The sequence below is a fragment of the Alosa alosa genome, chromosome 3 (genome assembly GCF_017589495.1).
Source record: "Alosa alosa isolate M-15738 ecotype Scorff River chromosome 3, AALO_Geno_1.1, whole genome shotgun sequence".
In the NCBI taxonomy this organism is placed as follows: Eukaryota; Metazoa; Chordata; class Actinopteri; order Clupeiformes; family Clupeidae; genus Alosa; species Alosa alosa.
The window spans coordinates 2,041,840-2,061,007 of NC_063191.1; the positions used below are offsets into that span (position 1 = coordinate 2,041,840).

General features: G+C 43.3%; 1 protein-coding gene across 1 annotated transcript in view; it reads left to right on the forward strand.

Annotated features, from left to right (window-relative positions):
• Positions 1 to 18,899, forward strand: part of LOC125291850 (ZP domain-containing protein-like) — a 45,810-nt gene extending 26,911 nt beyond the window's left edge. The window contains 9 exon segments of the mRNA XM_048238772.1: positions 7,917 to 7,963; positions 8,966 to 9,089; positions 11,829 to 11,938; positions 13,966 to 14,109; positions 14,546 to 14,696; positions 14,699 to 14,945; positions 15,618 to 15,714; positions 16,239 to 16,440; positions 18,624 to 18,899. Coding sequence (XP_048094729.1) covers positions 14,023 to 14,109; positions 14,546 to 14,696; positions 14,699 to 14,945; positions 15,618 to 15,714; positions 16,239 to 16,440; positions 18,624 to 18,769 — 930 coding nt within the window. The 5' untranslated portion in view covers positions 7,917 to 7,963; positions 8,966 to 9,089; positions 11,829 to 11,938; positions 13,966 to 14,022 and the 3' untranslated portion in view covers positions 18,770 to 18,899.
• Positions 18,900 to 19,168: the final 269 nt, after the last annotated feature.

Consider the following 19,168-nt stretch of genomic DNA (forward strand, 5'->3'; position numbering starts at 1 on the left):
GAGGTTGCCGGGAGCCACAGACAACATCTGGGACAGAGACTTTGCCTTTGAACTGAACTGTTGCTGGCCGGTTTCCTGAACTTCCAAAAGACTTTGTTTTCCTTTTCTTTTGACTCTTAGAATGAGATAATCATCAGCAACATAATCAGTTTTTAAGTTTTCTTTCAAGGTGCCTGCACTTCTTTTCTTTTCCTTAAAAGTGCCTGAGAGGTAATGCTTGGTTTGTTATCTGTTCTTTAGACCACATCAGACTCCTGTTTATTTGTTTTGTATGATCTATAAAAATCTGTGTTTTGATTGATCAAGAGGGGACTGTAGAATTCTGGGGGTATTCTTACTGTATTCTGATGTGTTCATATGTTACATCTGTGTGTAGTATACAACAGGGAGAAGTCCATATTATTGTACATAACTGTGCCTTAGGCCTGTGTACCAGCAGGAAGGTCATACAGGCGATGTTTAGGAACATCCGAGGAACATCAGTGATAACATGGGCGAGGGAGACAGCATGTCTGCCTATTCGGCTAGTATCTCCATCTGGCCAGGGCGGGTTTTGTACACTGGTTGGCACCTGCCATGTTGGCATGATTGACGTTTGTATGTTTTAGTATAACAGGCTTTGTCTTAGGTTTTGACTGGGAGACGGATCGAGGAAGCAACCCAAGGAGCATCTTCTGTCGGAAGGCTCAGCAGCCGCTTCTAATAACAACCACAACTGTTAGACTCTGCACAGTTTTACTGTTTGAGACTCAGCCTGTGTTCTGTTATTCATCGTTGTACCATCTACAATAAATCATCATCTAATCGCCGATCCTGATCCCGCCGTCAAGCTTTATTGACCATCTTCAATACAGACATTAGAACTAAAAACACAACGCAACAACCAGAGAATCCAACAAAAAGGAGAAGAAAGACGACAACATTTGGTTATCGTGACCCGACCGCAAGAGGAGAGGCAAGAAGAGAACATCCAACGGGTTCAAAGAGACTTCGGGGGCAGATTTTGGATTTTGAACATCTGTAAGAAGAGTCCATCTTGGCACCCTGATTGACGTGACTGAATCCCAGCTGGAAGCCTGCCAAGAGGGGAAACACTGCTGCACTGGGCGATCCTGCATGCAGTGAAGACATTCTGACCAGGTGAAAGCAAAACATCTTTACTCCTTTATGCGGGAAAAAGAACCAAAGTAAAGCTAATTTATTAGATAAATTAGAAATTAAAAGCTGCACATTAATGAGAGTATTGAAGTTTGTGTCATTAAGTGTTTTGAGAAGTAACGTACCTATATCAATGATTGATGAGCTCTAGATGTCATTTTGATATAAGAAGTTTTCTGAAAAAAAGTAAAAGGTCAAAGTGTACACATATTTTGGGTAATTGGATAGATTTGTGAAAGAATTAAAAGAAGTAATCGATTAACTACGGACAAGCTTGGGGGATTAAATCTTTTCTTTTTCTGTACTGCCATTACATGTTAAGCTGTGTAAGTTTTATGAAATGAATGCTGTGCGTGTGCCAATGACAAAATAGGAGTTGCTACAGTCATTATTTTGCTGAGTGAACTGTGTGGTTGTTTCTCAACATTCTTTGTTTAGTTTAATGGCCTAGGACTAAACTTAGTGCTACAGTGATATGGAAAGGAGACGAAATCACCAGTGGGGTGTTTTGGTTGTGCAGTATTTGAAAAGTGGGATAGGGTTTCCACCTATGTTTTTTTGTTGACTTGGTCAACTGGGAATTTAACGAAAGATCGTTAAAAGTGTGAGTGAGACATTAATTTGTATCATTGTCCAGCCGTTTTGGGAGAAAAGAAACAGTCTGAGTTAAGTGGAACTGACACTGGTGAAATTTATTGTTGTGGCATCATGCTGTGAGTAAAATAACTTACCATGTGTCAGGTTACGGAGCGAGAGAGATAGAGAGAGAGTGTTTCCTTTTCCTTGGCGGGTGTGTGTGAGTGTGAGTGTGGAAAAAAATAAAAATAAAATAAGAGATAGACAACTTGTGAACAATTGAAAGGCGAACAAATTACTAACCAAATTTTCAAAGTGCAAAGTTGTCACTATATCACTACCACATCACGGGAAAATATAAAAATATATTTAAAAGGATCACGCCACTGCATGAAACACATAGTACAACAATATTTAATGATTTGATATTAGCACAATCCAGATATGGTTCTTGGTAGGAAAACTAAGTTACAGGCCTTAGCTGAGATACAAGACTATGTGTCAGATTGGATGGCAGTGAAATTACAATTGGGCAAATTTGAGAAAAATTACAAAGAAAAATAAAAGTTGGAATTAGAGATCCGAGACAGGATTTGGAGAACATGAGATGGACAGACGTGATTTGGAGGAACAACTCATGGAAGCGGGATGTGTTGCCAGAACAGAGTGGAATGAGGCTAAGAGGAGTAGTCTCAGAGGCCCACTCAACGGGGAGGAGCCAACTCCTCCCATACACACCGGCACCTAGTGGGGGCGGGGTCGCAACCATGGTCGCAACAGGCAAGCACCCGCCCAATCCGACTCTGCCTGACTTGGACTCAACAGCGCCATATGCCATGGTGGAGACATCTAGAAGTGCAGTGGACATTGATAAAGACAGCTTCATTGGACAGAATGCTGCTGTTATGGGGACCCCACATGGGCCAAGAAACAGCACCCCACCTGACTAACAGCCAGCAGGTGACACAAAAACAAATCATTCTGGCCCCATCAACAGCCACTGCTTTCTACAATCCACAAAGACAAGGAACAACGCCTGCAACCAACCATCATCAAACTGCTCCACTCCAGTATGGCTATCCACAGCCACTAGCCATAGCTTCAGTACCTTCTCCTCCCCCATTGTTGTTACCAATGCCACTGGCTACAAGCCCTACCCACCTCACCCACCTGTCAACTCTTTCCCTACCCCACCACCACCCCACCTGTCAACTCTTTACCTCACCCACCCCCCCCCACCTCCCTCCCCCCCACCTGCACCAGTGAATGATGGGGCATCTACATCCAATGCTGCCCAGGGAGTGACTGCTCCGGTAACAAGGCCAAAGACAAAGAAAACCAGGCCAGCAATGGAGGACTGGGATGCCTGGGATGAGTCAGCTGACGAGGCACTCATATGCCCAGCGCACAGTAGCCACCACCGACGGCGGTCTGTGCTTTTACCAACCAGCTAAAACTGACAACACCCTCTATGCTACTGCCTTGCTTTGAAGAACACATCAAAATTGAATTCTTGATTGATACTGGGCTGAACTTAAAAGTCTTTTTCATCCGACCTATTGAGAAACACAAAATACCTCTGTCAGGCGTCATCAAGACAGCTGGTGGACCAACCGGAGAAAAGTGCAGTCTGAAGCAGACAGCCCCAGTCACCATAGCCATTGGAGAAGGAGATGGAGAAGTCTTGTGGAACCTGAGAAGGCTAAAAAGAGAGGATCTCCTGGAACATCCTGCATGGGCTAAGGGAAGGAATGACTGTGGACTGTTGGAAATGGAACCTGTCAGACTGACTGGAAAACCACCTCCGTGTGTGAAACAATGTCCCATCAAGAACGGACAGATTGTGGCAGAATTGTTGGATGCAATGCAGCTGCCAAAGGAACTGGCAGTGATCAAAGTAAAGGCACATACAAGGCAAGACACCATTGAAGCAAGAGGCAATGCCATGGCGGATGCGGTGTCAAGAACAGCCGCAAGAAAAAGAGAGGGAGGAGATAATGAAACGACTAACGAGAATGGACACGGAAATGGAGACACGGACGGTAACAGGAACATTTTTGAAAATGACAACGAGAAATGCATGATGAGAGTGACAAAGAAGTTCAAGGAAACATCTGAAGAGGGAAAACGGGAAAGTTTGGCCAACATCATAGACATGCAGAACAGCTCGAGCCGAGAAGAGAAATGGACTTGGATTGAAAATGCGGCGAAGCTCCATGATGACAACTTGTGGAGGTTTGGAACACGAACAGTGGCTCCAGAAAGTCTTCTGCCATATCTGGCGGCGCGCAAATTCATTCGGGCTGGACACGTGGGAGTGGAGAAGATGAGGAACAGATTCATACAGGTCTGGTGGTCACCGAAGTTCACAGCAACGGCCACAGACATCGTCAAGTGGTGTGTCACCTGTCGGCAAAACAATCACGACAAGAAGGTTAAGTTGCCAATGCTGAAGACACCAGCTCCACCAGGACTATTCAGAGTTCTCCAGATAGATTACATCACTCTTCCCAAGTGCAAAGGCTACCAAGATGTTCTGGTTGTCCTGTGCAAGTTCTCCAGGTGGATTGAGGCATTCCCTGCACGATCTGGAACTGCACTACACACTGCCAAAGTCCTCGTGAAAGACATCATTCCCCGATGCGGATTGCCATAACATAGTCGGCAGTGAAGGTCCAGGGTGAGAGAAAAGTGGATACATGCAAGCCATGGCAAACTAATAGAACCGCCTGAAACATGACGGCTTGGGTAGGGTGCTTGGGTAATTCTATCTGAGTTTCACGATCTTCTTTTAGGGGTGAGGTGTGAACTAGAGGGGGGAAGATTCACGGGAGACTTTCATTTTGACAGGGAATTTATGACGTCAGGAGAAAGGAAAGGTTAGGGATCCGAGAGTAGAATCGTTCTTTGAGAACCCGAGCATGCTCAGGGTGTTGAGGTAGTGGACTCTTCTTGACACAAACTCATGTTATGAAAAATTATAGACTTAGATAAGTCTTATAATTGAATTTGATGATTAAATATGTGTGATTACTGATATATGAAATGTTTAATCTGAGGATACAATTACAATTGCCGATTTTTGAGAATGATTACAATTAGATAGATCAAAAGGGGGGAGTAATCCTGTAGTCCTGGTTCTAAAGGTGGGTTTCTGGGGACACCCGTAAGGGAGCTGAACACGCAGCAACGGGTTAACCGGGGACTCACTGGGGGACCAGGATTGGGAGGATGCTACACCCCTATAATAGATTATTATATATATACTGTGGTTTTCATGACTATCCTTCAACTGACACTGCTCTTTCTTTTCACTCCACATGTACCTATGAGGTTGCCGGGAGCCACAAACAACATCTGGGACAGAGACTTTGCCTTTGAACTGAACTGTTGCCGGCCGGTTTCCTGAACTTCCAAAAGACTTTGTTTTCCTTTTCTTTTGACTCTTAGAATGAGATAATCATCAGCAACATAATCAGTTTTTAAGTTTTCTTTCAAGGTGCCTGCACTTCTTTTCTTTTCCTTAAAGTGCCTTAGAGGTAATGCTTGGTTTGTTATCTGTTCTTTAGACCACATCAGACTCCTGTTTATTTGTTTTGTATGATCTATAAAAATCTGTGTTTTTGATTGATCAAGAGGGGGGACTGTAGAATTCTGGGGTATTCTTACTGTATTCTGATGTGTTCATATGTTACATCTGTGTGTAGTATACAACAGGGAGAAGTCCATATTATTGTACATAACTATGCCTTAGGCCTGTGTACCAGCAGGAAGGTCATACAGGCCGATGTTTAGGAACATCCGAGGAACATCAGTGATAACATGGGCCGAGGGAGACAGCATGTCTGCCTATTCGGGCTAGTATCTCCATCTGGCCAGGGCCGGGTTTTGTACACTGGTTGGCACCTGCCACGTTGGCATGATTGACGTTTGTATGTTTTAGTATAACAGGCTTTGTCTTAGGTTTTGACACGGAGACGGATCGAGGAAGCAACCCAAGGAGCATCTTCTGTCGGAAGGCTCAGCAGCCGCTTCTGATAACAACCACAACTGTTAGACTCTGCACAGTTTTACTGTTTGAGACTTAGCCTGTGTTCTGTTATTCATTGTTGTACCATCTACAATAAATCATCATCTAATCGCCGATCCTGATCCCGCCGTCAAGCTTTATTGACCATCTTCAATACAGACATTAGAACTAAAACACAACGCAACAACCAGAGAATCCAACAAGGTGCTCAGGCAATCTTGGTCTCTCCTCTGAAGCACAATGCTGGCAACAAAGCTCAGTCTGGTGGCCTGTAAGTCTTATTTAATCTGGTATTGATTATTTTAGTCTGGTGGTAAATCATATTTAATCTGGTATTGATTATTTTAGTCTGGTGGACTAAAAGTTTTATTTACTCTGTTATAAAATATTTTAATGTGATGGCCTGCAAGTCATATTTAATAGGTATTGATTATTTTAGTCTGGTGGCCTGTAAATCATATTTAATCTGGTATTGATTATTCTGTAAATCATATTTAATCTGGTATTGATTATTTTTGTCTGGTGGCCTGTAAAGAGGGTTTAAAGCAAGGACAAATTATGTACCTGGAGTTAATATTTTTTAAAGCTGTTACAAAACAATGACCTAACTTTCAAATCTTTAAACTGTGATCAACACTGAAATCAGACAGTGAATGAGGACTTTAAGCCCTATGTAAACCTCCTTCACTGTTTTGTTGATTATTTCACTTTTGTCTGATGGCCTGTGAGCCTCTTTCACTCTTTTATTGATTATTTTAGTCTGATTGCCAATTTGTCTCTTTCACCCCGTTATTGGTTATTTCAGTCTGTCACCCTCTAATGAGGCCTTCAACTGCTATTAGAAATAGTGTAATATAAACACATGAATACTTAAACAAAGTTGTATTTATGAGTAATTGCTAGATACTCAAACATTTCTCTGATACACAAATTGTGACGTTGGGAGGACATGCCAGTATCAGAAATGGCTAGGAAGGACGTCAGTCCCAGTAATGATAACTTCTGTTCTTCTGTGATAGTGTTGGTTGTCAGTGTTGAAGTTTGTGTCCTAGTGTTGATGTTTGATTGTGCTAACTCTGTTCTTCTGTCCTAGAGTTGGTGTTTGTGCTAACTCTGTTCTTCTGTCCTAGTGTTGGTGTTTGTGCTAACTCTGTTCTTCTGTCCTAGTGTTGATGTTTTTTTGTGCTAACTCTGTTCTTCTGTCCTAGTGTTGATGGCTGCATGCTCGGTGTACACAGATGCAAGTGAGTGATTTTGCTGATAAACTGAAACTTTGTTAGAAAAAGGGTGAAATATTGTGTAGGTTACACAGCAAAATGTCCAGAAAATGATTACATGTTGATTTTCAAGTGAATTAATTCATACTGTAATTAGCTGTGATTTTGAGCAATATTAGAAGCCCCAAAATGGTTTTCCATTTACAGATTGATTGTATCAAAGTCAAATGATGTCATTATGTCACTGTTAATGAGCATTTCTCTCAGATTATCGTGCTGACTTTGTTCTGAGCAGGCGTCACAGTATCTCACATGACTCTTAACCCTTTTCCATCGCATTTCTGTTAAATTCATTCTCGCTAATCCACCGCAAGAGCGAGTGTATTAAATCAGTTAGAGTGTTGTCAATTTGTTTCCATCAACCGTGCCGCACTTGGTTTTGCCCTCCTTACCCAAAATCACAGCCAGTTTAAAAGCTTTTAACAACATGTGAAGCCATGTTTAGTACTCAAAGCCCCAGGTTGTAAAGAAAATGGAGTAAAAGTGAAGATGTAATATGGGTGTTGAGATGTGAGATGGGTGTTGATATGTAACACTGGTGTTAACTGAGAGAGTTATGAGGGCCTCTTCACACTCTGGGTGTTGATATGTATTAACTGAGAGAGTTATAAGGGCCTTTAACACTCTGGGTGTTGATATGTATTAACTGAGAGAGTTATGAGGGCCTGTAACACTCTGGGTGTTGATATGAACACTGGTATTAACTGAGAGAGTTATGAGGGCCTGTAACACTCTGGGTGTTGATATGAACACTGGTATTAACTGAGAGAGTTATGAGGGCCTCTTCACACTCTGGGTGTTGAGATGAACACTGGTGTTAACTGAGAGAGTTATGAGGGCCTCTTCATGTTGTGCTTTCTGTGTGTCTCCTACAGAGAGCAGCATTGCCTGTGAAAGCACACTCCAGTCAACCTGACCTGTGGTGAGTACAGCCATCTCTCACAGTCACAACCAATCACAAACACAGCTCAGAGGTCACATGGTCTCTCAGAGCCAATCACAAACGCAGCTCAGTGGTCATTGTTTCTCTCAGCCACTACTCACTCACAATCCTCACTCAGGAGTCACATCTCTCAGAACCAATCACAACCCCACCTCAGAGATGTTAATCTCTCCTACAATGTGTACCGGTAGTTTGCTGATTCACAGCGCAGACATCCCAAGTCTCCCGGAAGTTCCGGGAGTCTCCCGCATATTGATAGCGGCTCCCTGACGCCCGCAAATTAGATAAAATCTCCCGGAATCTAGAGTGAGCGATCAAGAGCGCTGCGATGCGAGACCGCATGTGCATCTAAGTGTAGCGCATTACCCAGGGAGAGAGAGAGAGAGGTGGTGCGTGTGTGTCTGAGCGCATCAAAGACAGAGATTATCCTGATTGGCCTGTTTCGCTAAATCAACCAATCAGTTTTCAGTGTAGGCGGGCTTTTATGTCTTTTCTCCCGAACTTAATTAATCAGTTCAGTAGAAACAGGAGCGTCATGGTAGAGTCAGTGCCTCAAAAAAAAGGAAAATGTAAGACCCATTTCAAAGTGTAGGCTACCCTTGTCTCATAAGAGTAAAACATAATGATGGACCTAGTCTTGCACGCTGCACTGTTTGTAAACAGTGACTTTAGCATTGCCCACAGCGGGTTAAATGATTGCAAAAGACATGTTGAGGTGAGTTTAACAAGTGTCAATTCATGTGCATATTATTCAGGCCTATAGCCTACTAGATGGCTAGTTGCCAAGGCTACATGAAAAGACCAAACTACCAAATCTACATATTTTATTTTCACAATTTCTATCTATAGGCCTTCCTTATTTGTTGTACTGACATTATTGTATAGGCTAAAGTTTTTATAGGCTTCGTGATGCCTCCCTGAAATGACTTTTTGCAAGTTGGGATGTCTGACAGCGTAAACATCTCTCTTTTTACCCATCAGAAACTGGACAGATCGTTGTTTACGCGGCTAACTACGGACGAACAGACGCAACCACGTGCCCAGGTGGACCTATTCAAACCACCAACTGTGCTGCCTCAAACAGTCTCTCCATCATGGAAAACAGGTCAGTTATTCCTAGCGTAACTGCCTGCAAACAGTCTCTCGATCATGGAAAACAGGTCAGTTACTCCTAGCGTAACTGCCTCAAACAGTCTCTCAATCATGGAAAACAGGTCAGTTACTCTTAGCATAAATGCCTGCAAACAGTCTCTCGATCATGGAAAACAGGTCAGTTACTCCTAGCATAAATGCCTGCATACAGTCTGTCGATCATGGAGAACAGGTCAGTTACTTCTAGCGTAATTCCCTCAATCAGTCTCTCAATCATGGAAAACAGGTCAGTTACTCCTAGCATAAATGCCTGCAAAAGTATCAACAACTTAGAAGAGAACCATCAAAAGTACACTGTTCAAAAAAAATAAAGGAACACTTCAGTCACAGATTCTTGAAAGTAGCCCAATTGTAGCCACATATACTGTATTCCTTTATTTATGGCCCAAAGTGCAGTGATTAATAGTCCCAAGTTAGCTTCAGAGAAGCCTGACAGAGCAGTGATGCCCAATAGTCCCAAGTTAGCTTCAGAGAAGCCTGATAGAGCAGTGATGCCCAATAGTCCCAAGTTAGCTTCAGAGAAGCCTGATAGAGCAGTGATGCCCAATAGTCCCAAGTTAGCTTCAGAGAAGCCTGATGGAGCAGTGATGCCCAATAGTCCCAAGTTAGCTTCAGAGAAGCCTGATGGAGAATGCTAGAGCAGTGATGCCCAATAGTCCCAAGTTAGCTTCAGAGAAACCTGATGGAGGATGCTAGCCCAGCTCCTTATCCACTACGTTACCACTGTCAGTGTTGGGGAAGTTACTTTTAAAAAGTAGTGTTTGCTCGTTACTCTTTACTTCTCAAAAAAGTAACCCGTTACTTTACTTAGTTACCCTCTATGGAAAGTAACTTATTACGTTACTCGTTACTTTTATGTTACTTTTACGTTGCTCGACTTTGGGCAGAACCCATTATCTGTTCCTAAATGTGTAGGCCTACATAAAGTTCTACTATGGAGGACATAACAGGTATTTATTTTGTGCTCTTTATTATAAAAAATGCCACAAACAGAGCACTTGACAAGAAAACATTGGGCTTATAGGCTTCAACACCACCACTAAGCCCTATGAAACAATATCAAATATAACATAGCCTCGATACATCTTGGGCAAATAGGTGAACACAAAATATATAAGGGCTTATTTTATAGCCTTATACTCTTTCATTAAAGAGGCGCTCCTCCAAAATTTGGTGCAAAACTAGTGCAAATCGTATCAATAGCTGGCAGTTGAGTTAACGGCAGTAGACAAAAAAAAACCAGTGGCGCAAAAAGTGGGTATGCGCTATATGCGGCGCAGCACCATGGGGGCGCCAAAGCGATGGTAAAAATAAATAAATAATATATTTGGTATTTTCTATATGTAGCTACTGCTGTCCGTTTCTAAATCATTATAGAACATTTTCTCAATGTTCTATAACATTTTAGAGGACTAACAGGCTAGAGGACGCCCTATCTCATAAGATTCCATCATAGAATTTTGACATAGAAGAGGGAGTGGGGGCGCCGTCAGCGCTGAGCGAGCAGGGAGGCCTACGAGTAGTGAGGTGCCGTCTATGGAAAATGATGGATACAGCAAAAAAAAGCTGTTGACGACTAAAAATAGAAAAAGAAAGAGGGAAAAGGAGATGGCATGTCAAGGGATGCAACAGCAGTTAAATAAGTGGACGGTGAAAGGCAACAGGTAGGATTTAAAGCGATGACGTCTGTGCTTGGAGGCTTGCAAATATGAATGTTACAGCAGACTAACTAGCGTTAGCCTATTCCATTCAGATAGCTAGGTGGCTACCATGCTCATACTGCACTTTTAATGGCCAACTGCAAACAGAAATGTCACGCTAGCAGCAACTCATTACATGTTTCCATATCCTAACAATGAAGGCTCCTTGTAATAACTTAATATTGCGTTGTCAATGTGGTGCAAACAAACAAGGCTAGTTGGATCAGCCTTATCCATTGTGAACAATAGCTGGCAAAAGGACATTATGAGAACCGTTTAGACAATGCAAGTGGCAATGCACCATTAATCAATACTTATCAAGTATAACATCAAGTTAAGCATAAAATTGGCAGCATTTCTTTAAAAACATATCCAATACACACTAATGCACAATAATAGTGTAAATTATTGGCCTTTTGTTTTGCTTTAGTTGTTTGTGTTTTTTTTTTTTTTTTTTTTTTGACGGGGCAATATTGTTGTTGCATACCCCTTAAAAATGGGTAGCTGCACCCCTGCAGGGGACAGTGTAGGCTAGGCTACAACTACTCACATTCCTCCCCTTAGTTTCAACGAGTTCGAGTAATGTGAATAGGCTACCTCCATCCCTCAGAAGTTAGCGTTGGCTCCGTCTCGTTTGCTATGATTGCTCTTCATTGTCACCAGCCTCTGTCACGTACCATGTGGAGCTATAATTGCATTTCATGCTACCAGCCTCTGTCATGTAGGCTGCCGTGTGGAGCTTGTGCCTATTGCACAAGCACGCAGCTGAGAAAGCAGCGTCACTGTCAAATCTGTCCCTGGGAAAAGTAACGTTGCGCAGATATGAAAAAGGAACTACGTTACGTTACCAAATTTTCAGTAGTAGTGCGTTACATTACTTTTTACTCGAAAAAGTAGTTACGTTACTGTAACTCGTTACTTTGTAACGCGTTACACACAACACTGACCACTGTACAGGCTGCTGGTCCAATCTGCCGCTCTTTTTTCAACAGGTGTGATGGAAAGACTTCCTGCTCGGTGCAGGCCTCCAACAGCATCTTCACTGACCCATGCATTGACACCTTCAAGTACCTGAACATCTCATATAGCTGCATCAATACCAGTGAGTACAAACAAACACACACACACACACACACACACACACAAGCACACACACATGCACACACACCTTAATGTCTCCACAGCTGTGTTTTGTCTGGATGTTAAAACGCCTAGGGGCATAAGGCTGCGTAACTAGTTAACTTAAATAAAGGAGAGCATAAAACAGAAACAAGGAAGTAAATGATTGAGATGACCGGTTTATTGATTGTTTATTAAAATAAAAGTTTAAACAGACAATCACACTAAAAGTAGGAAGATGGCTAGGCCTAAGCCAAATAGAAACAAACAAACACATACACATGCAAACACACAACCTCCCCGCTGGGAGTAGTTTTGCCGAACCCGGCACACCCTGGCCACACTAGGCCAGTAATTTGCTACATCGTAGCCACTCTCCCCACTGGAAATGAGCAGGTCAAGATCACACTCAGAAGCTCAAGCTCAGAACAATACACAAAATAAACACAATACACACAGCCATCCACGGCTCTGGATGCTGGCAGGCTCAAAGGCACTGAACTAACGCCATCTTGGGTCTTTTAAGGGCCGTCCAATCAACCCCAATTAGTAACTCCCTTTCCGGCAATCAGCAGTAGGTGGGACCTAAACAAGGGCAAAGGCAAACCAGAGACAGACGGCCGAAACACACTAGGGCCGTAACAAGCTGCATCAATGCCAGTGAGTACACACAATAAAAACTGATCTGGTCCAGAATGCAGTGGTTAGTGGAAAGACAGGTCTCGCATGTACTGACACAGTGGAGACGGAATGAATTCTACAGCCCCCAGCGCCTGAGCTGATACATTCTACAGCCCCCAGCGCCTGAGCTGATACATTCTACAGCCCAAGCGTCTGAGCCAGATACATTCTACAGCCCCCAGCGTCTGAGCCAGATACATTCTACAGCCCCCAGCGCCTGAGCTGATATATTCTACAGCCCAAGCATCTGAGCCGATACATTCTACAGCCCAAGTGTCTGAGCCAGATACAGCCCAAGGGTCTGAGCCAGATACAGCCTAAGCGTCTGAGCCACATACTTCCGCCCAAGCTTCTGAGCCAGATACATTCTACAGCCCAAGCGTCTGAGCCGATACATTCTACAGCCCAATCATCTGAGTCAGATTAACTTTAGGCACCACAGGGCAGAGGATGAGGATGAGGGACAGACTAGGGCAGTTGGCAGTCAACTCCCAAACACGCCACAGGATCAGTATCAATCCCACAAAGACTTTAGGAAGAGTGGACACATCTCAAACAAAACCTCTATGCCTTCCTTCTCAAGAACACACTACTAGTGTTCCAAAGACACTCCATCAGTAGAACAAGAACACACTACTAGAACAGTGTTCCAATGCCACCCTGTCAGCAGAACAAGAACACACTACTAGTGTTCCAATGCCACCCCATCAGTAGAACAAGAACACACTACTAGTGTTCCAATGCCACTCCATCAGTAGAACAAGAACACACTACTAGAACAGTGTTCCAATGCCACCCCGTCAGCAGAACAAGAACACACTACTAGTGTTCCAATGCCACCCCATCAGTAGAACAAGAACACACTACTAGAACAGTGTTCCAATCCCACCCCGTCAGCAGAACAAGAACACACTACTAGTGTTCCAATGCCACCCCATCAGTAGAACAAGAACACACTACTAGAACAGTGTTCCAATGCCACCCCGTCAGCAGAACAAGAACACACTACTAGTGTTCCAATGCCACCCCATCAGCAGAACAAGAACACCCTACTAGAACAGTGTTCTAATGCCACTCCATCAGCAGAACAAGAACACACTACAAGAACAGTGTTCCAATGCCACCCCATCAGCAGAACAGCAGGGCAGTTAAAAAAAAGAAGAGGGAAACGGTACCATCCATGATTCAATATTTCTGTCACAACAAAATTATGACCGTGATCTGAGTTGTGTGAAATGCCAGTAAGTTGATTGTGATGAATCTTAAATTGTTATAACATTTCAATGATACTCAAACACCTAAAGTAATTCTAACTATTATAATTTACAGACCGTTACTGTGTGTTTTTAAACATTAATGGCTGAAGAAATGCTGTTTGACTAATAAATGGTGCCTTGTCTGTGCACACTCTACTCCAACGGCACCCACGTACTCGCCAACACGTCCCTCAGCACATGTGGCACACAGATGGAGGTGAGACATACACACGCACTCACACTAGAGATGCGCGGATGGGCTATTATTTCAACCGTAACTGCATAGCAAAACTTATCATCCATCCGCCATCCATCCGCATCAACGTTTTTTGACCAATTTTCAAAACCGCACCCGCCCGCCATCCGCTGGTTGTTTTAATGTATATGGGTGATGCGGCGCTGCTGACGTGAGGCTAGAAAGCTCTTGCCTGTTCTAGAAAGACTGATCCAATGCAGCAAATATATTAAAAGGCTAAAGTCCTACATTGGCTATGTTGTAGCCTATCCCCAGAATATCAGCAGCAAACTCTGTCTCGCAAAACAGTCTCCAAATAAAACGCACATCGGCCTGTAGCCTACAATTTCCCCATCCGCCATCTCTGTCCACGCTAACCGCTAACACCCTCCCCATCCCCCATCTCTGTCTTGGCCAGGATGATGGGGAGAGCCTCATCTTCAGTAACGAGGTAGTGTCCTTTGATGACCTGACGGACGTCATCACCAGGAGACACGACGTGGAGATCCAGTTCTCCTGTAAGTATCCGAAGCGCACCAACGTGACAGTCCAGTTCGACGCCCACCGACGCCCCTCACCTTCATGCAGCGTGGATTCGGCACGATCACGTACCGCTTCGAGTTCTTCAGCTCCAACGGCTTCAGCCAGATGCGCGACCCCAACTCCTACCCGCTGGAGTTTGACCTGGGGGACATGATGTTCATGCAGATCGAGTCCATCTCCTCCATCCCCAACACCGAGTTGTTCGCCGAGTCCTGCACCGCAGCTCCCAGCGATGACCCCCAGGAGGCGCTGTCCTACCCCATCATCCAGAACGGGTAAGACCTACTGCCCCCTCTTAGGTATCATATTTTGGGATCATAGGATCATATTTTGGGATTCTACCCCATCAACCAGTAAGAAAACAAATAGTTCGCCACACAAATAGAACTTTACAGTTAAAGGTGTTGTGTAGCAAGACAAATAGAACTTGACAGTTAAAGGTGTTGTGTAGCAAGACTGAAACTGAAACCAACCATATTTAGCAAGATCAGACCCCCCAAGCGACTTTTTTTGTAAAAAGCGACTAGCGACAAATCTAGCTACTTTTATCTAGCTGATAGTCATTTAATCTAGCTGATATCATCACGGGTGACGGGACGGATCTGGTACTGAACTTGGCAGGGGCGGGTCTCCAAAAATGGACCCGTGCAGGACTCTGCTGCCAACATTGGGAAGGCCCATTCATGTGAACGGAACATTGGGAAGGCCCATTCATGTGAACGGAACTTTGGGAAGGCCCATTCATGTGAACGGAACTTTCTGCAGCAGTCTGAAGAGCCATATATTAATTGAATATAATACATGAAACAGAGTCGTCATTTCAGCATAAAATGTGATGAAACTCTTGGTTAAACTTGTTAAGGTCTCTCTCTCCCTAAGTTTGGTTTGTGAAGGTCTGTCTCTCTCTCTCTTTCTTTCTCTCTCTCTCTCTCTCTCTTTGCACACAGGTGTGAGGTGGATGACACGGTAGAGTTCTACTCGGGCCATCAGTCGAAGGTCCAGTTTGGGATGAAGGCTTTTAAGTTCATTGGACTACATGACCATGTGAGAAATACTGCCAGCCTGTTAGTATCGCGCTTAAAGGGTGGTGAAGACACTGGCACCCTCCTGACCAATCAGCACTGTGTATTACCTTTACATGTATCCATTTAGCAGATACTTTCCATCAAATCAGCACAGGCTATTACACTTGTCATCCAATCAGCACGATGTATTACACTTTTCATCCAATCAGCACGATGTATTACACTTTTCATCCAATCAGCATGATGTATTACACTTTTCATCCAATCAGCACAGGGTATTGTCTCTACATGTATCTATTTAGCAGCAGCTTGGGGTTAGGTGCCTTGCTCAAGGGCACAACAGAGGATGGTGGGATTTGAACCAACATCTTTTCAGGTTACTGCATACTAGCCCAGTCCCTTAACTACTGCACTACCACCACCCCAATTCCACTGTGTAATACGAGTCATAATGAAATGCCCTGAAAGAGCAGTGTCCATCCGGAAGCTGAATGACTCACCTGTCAATCATGTGACTCACCTGTGTGACTCTCCTGTGCTCAGGTGTTCATCACCTGCTCAGTGATCCTGTGTGAGGCTGGCGTACCTGGCAGCAGGTGTTCCCAGGGCTGCACCAACGGCTCGGTCTCTGGACACCAGATCCACAAGAGGGACGTCCCTGTCCAGACAGCCAACCACTTCATCTCCCAGGGTCCTCTGCGCCTCAGACGGGCCCTCGTCAACGCCAACAACGGAGCTAACACAGGTGATAGAGTTAACACAAACCAGCTAACACACATCAACCAGCTAACACAGGTGATAGAGCTAACACACATCAACCAGCAAATACAAACCAGCTAACACAGGTGATACAGCTAGCACACATCAACCAGCTAACACAAACCAGCTAACACACATCAACCAGCTAACACAGGTGATACAGCTAACACAAGTGACACAGCTAACAGACATAAACCAGCTAACCCAGGTGACACAGCTAACACACATAAACCAGCTAACACAGGTGATACAGCTACTGTAACACACATCAAACAGGTAATAGAGGTCTCTAAGGTAACACATCTAACAAACTTCACACAGGTAACACCTCACACAGGTAGGAGATTTAACACAGCCAACACACCTCATTCAACTAAAACTGATAACACAACTAATCCAGGCAACACAGGTAAAACACCGCATTCAGATAACACTGCTGACACTGCCAGCAGAGCTAACACAGCTAATCTAATTGTATTTGGGTTCAGTTTGGTCAGTAATCCAGCTAAAACAGCTAATCCAGGGGGTATTCCATCAACCTCGCTAAAGGCCAAACCTGGCTTATTTCGATAAGTCTCGCTAATTTTAGTGAGAAGTCCGTTCCATTAATGAGGTTAACGTGAATCCCAGCTTGGTAACCATGGGAATTTATGCCACAGAACTAACCTGCTCCGTAGCAGGTTAACTTTCAAGCTAAATTAAGCTGTGTTGCTAAAAAAAACAATCAGTCGGAAAACAAGTCCAAAAAGATGGTTCCGTCAACCTGTGCTCTCGTCACCTGTAGCCTACAACTTCAAAAATAGAAGTAGGCCTATAGAAATGTTTTTTTTCCGACAGTGCACCAAGCATGGATTTACACATTCACTACCTCCAAAGAATGTATGAAGATTATACGATTAAACATGTTTTAACTTCACATGCGTGTGGTTCTAGGAATCGTGCTACTCTGCGTCACTACGTTCGGTGGTGGTGTAACGTGCAGCGAGATGGTATAGTAAAGGAATTACATTCTTGCGTGTTCGCAGGTTCGCTTCCCATACGAAGTCTTAAGGCTACATTGTTTATCACCTTGATGATGGCATTTTTAGTTATAATCTTTGATGAAAGACATATCTCTACTGCTGATAAAGGGTCATGCACATTTGGTAAGCTGTTCAGTGACATCTTATATCTGATGCAAGCCAAAGGATAATTATTCTGTAGCCTAGGCAGCGACTAATTAAAACTGCTTCATGTGTCGACGATTGTTCATGAATGTCAAATCAACTGTGTGCCACATAGATCAAAAACTAGGCATAAATTGAATTGAAAGCCATTGCATTTCAGATCATTTTATTTCAAACACTTTGGGACTTATGGGAGACAATAGGCTATTATGTTGATACTAATTTATTTTATGACCACCTACACCTAGACAATAATTTGGAGTGAACTCTTTTAATATAAGAACGTAGGCTATTGGTAGTTTTGAATATATGGCAAAGTTGTTTTTGAGTTACTATTTATTCATTCACTCGTTTTGTTCAAGCATAGACTGTAGGCTATAGTCTATGTGTTCAAGAGTGAAGCCAATCAAACTCACAATTGATTTCAAACCATTAGCATTGTTGTTTTAAATGTATGCTTTCATTATTCTCCAATTTCTGTAGGCAATCTATTTTTTTCTCTCGATGTTAAATTTGATGACTTTCTATGAAAATCCTGTAGATGGCGCTTGCCTATCGAACAGAAATCATCTAGTATTGTCTTAATTTTACGACATATATCGTCTTTTCGTCAATCTACTGTTTTGGTCTACTTTTCTACCTCATGCACGAGCAGAGATGAAGCTGAACTAAACCTCGCTTGAATAAACGAGGCCAAGATGCCGCTAACTTGAGTTAATGGAACGGCTTCAGCCCCAAGTGAAAGTCTACGCTAGTTCATGCCAGGCTATTTCTGTTAAGCGCCGCCTTCATTAGCGAGGTTGATGGAATACCCCCCCAGTTAACACAGCTAATCTAATCGTATTTGGGTTCAGTCTGGTCAGTAATCCAACTAACACAGCTAATCCAGCTAACACAGCTAATCTAATCGTATTTGTGTTCAGTTTGATCAGTAACACAGCTAATCTAATCGTATTTGGTATTAGTTTGGTGACTGAACTTACGCGTCTCTTCTGTTTTCCAGGAGTGGCCAACAAAGGCCTGAGTCTGAACTTGGTGTTCGTTATTGGGGGTCTCCTGGCAGCTGTTGCTATGGTGTGTGGAGTCCTAATCCACAGGAACAGGAGCCCCGACATCAGATACGATAAACTGCCCTCCACTGACATCTGAGATCATCTCTGCTGAGAGTTTAACAATCAATGGGGGATTTCCCCCTGATTTTTGTCGTGTGTCTCCAACCATCCTCCATGAAGTGATTTTTATGATCATCGTGACAATAAAGATGCTCTTAGCAATATTATTGTGTGTGTGAGAGAGAATTGTTCTTCAATAAATATATCAAACACAGCACCCTAAAACATATAGTTCATCACTAGTTCATTTGAATGATATCTTAAACATAATGGCAAAAGTCTAACAGGTAGTTTATCAGCATAGTTAATCAGCATCGTTTGAATGATAACTTTAAAGGGCCGTTCTGTAACTCCAGTTTTCTTTGCTGATTTTTGTTGTTGCATTTTTCTCTACGGAGCTCCCCCTACAGCTTTGGGGTGCATATTTCACAACCGT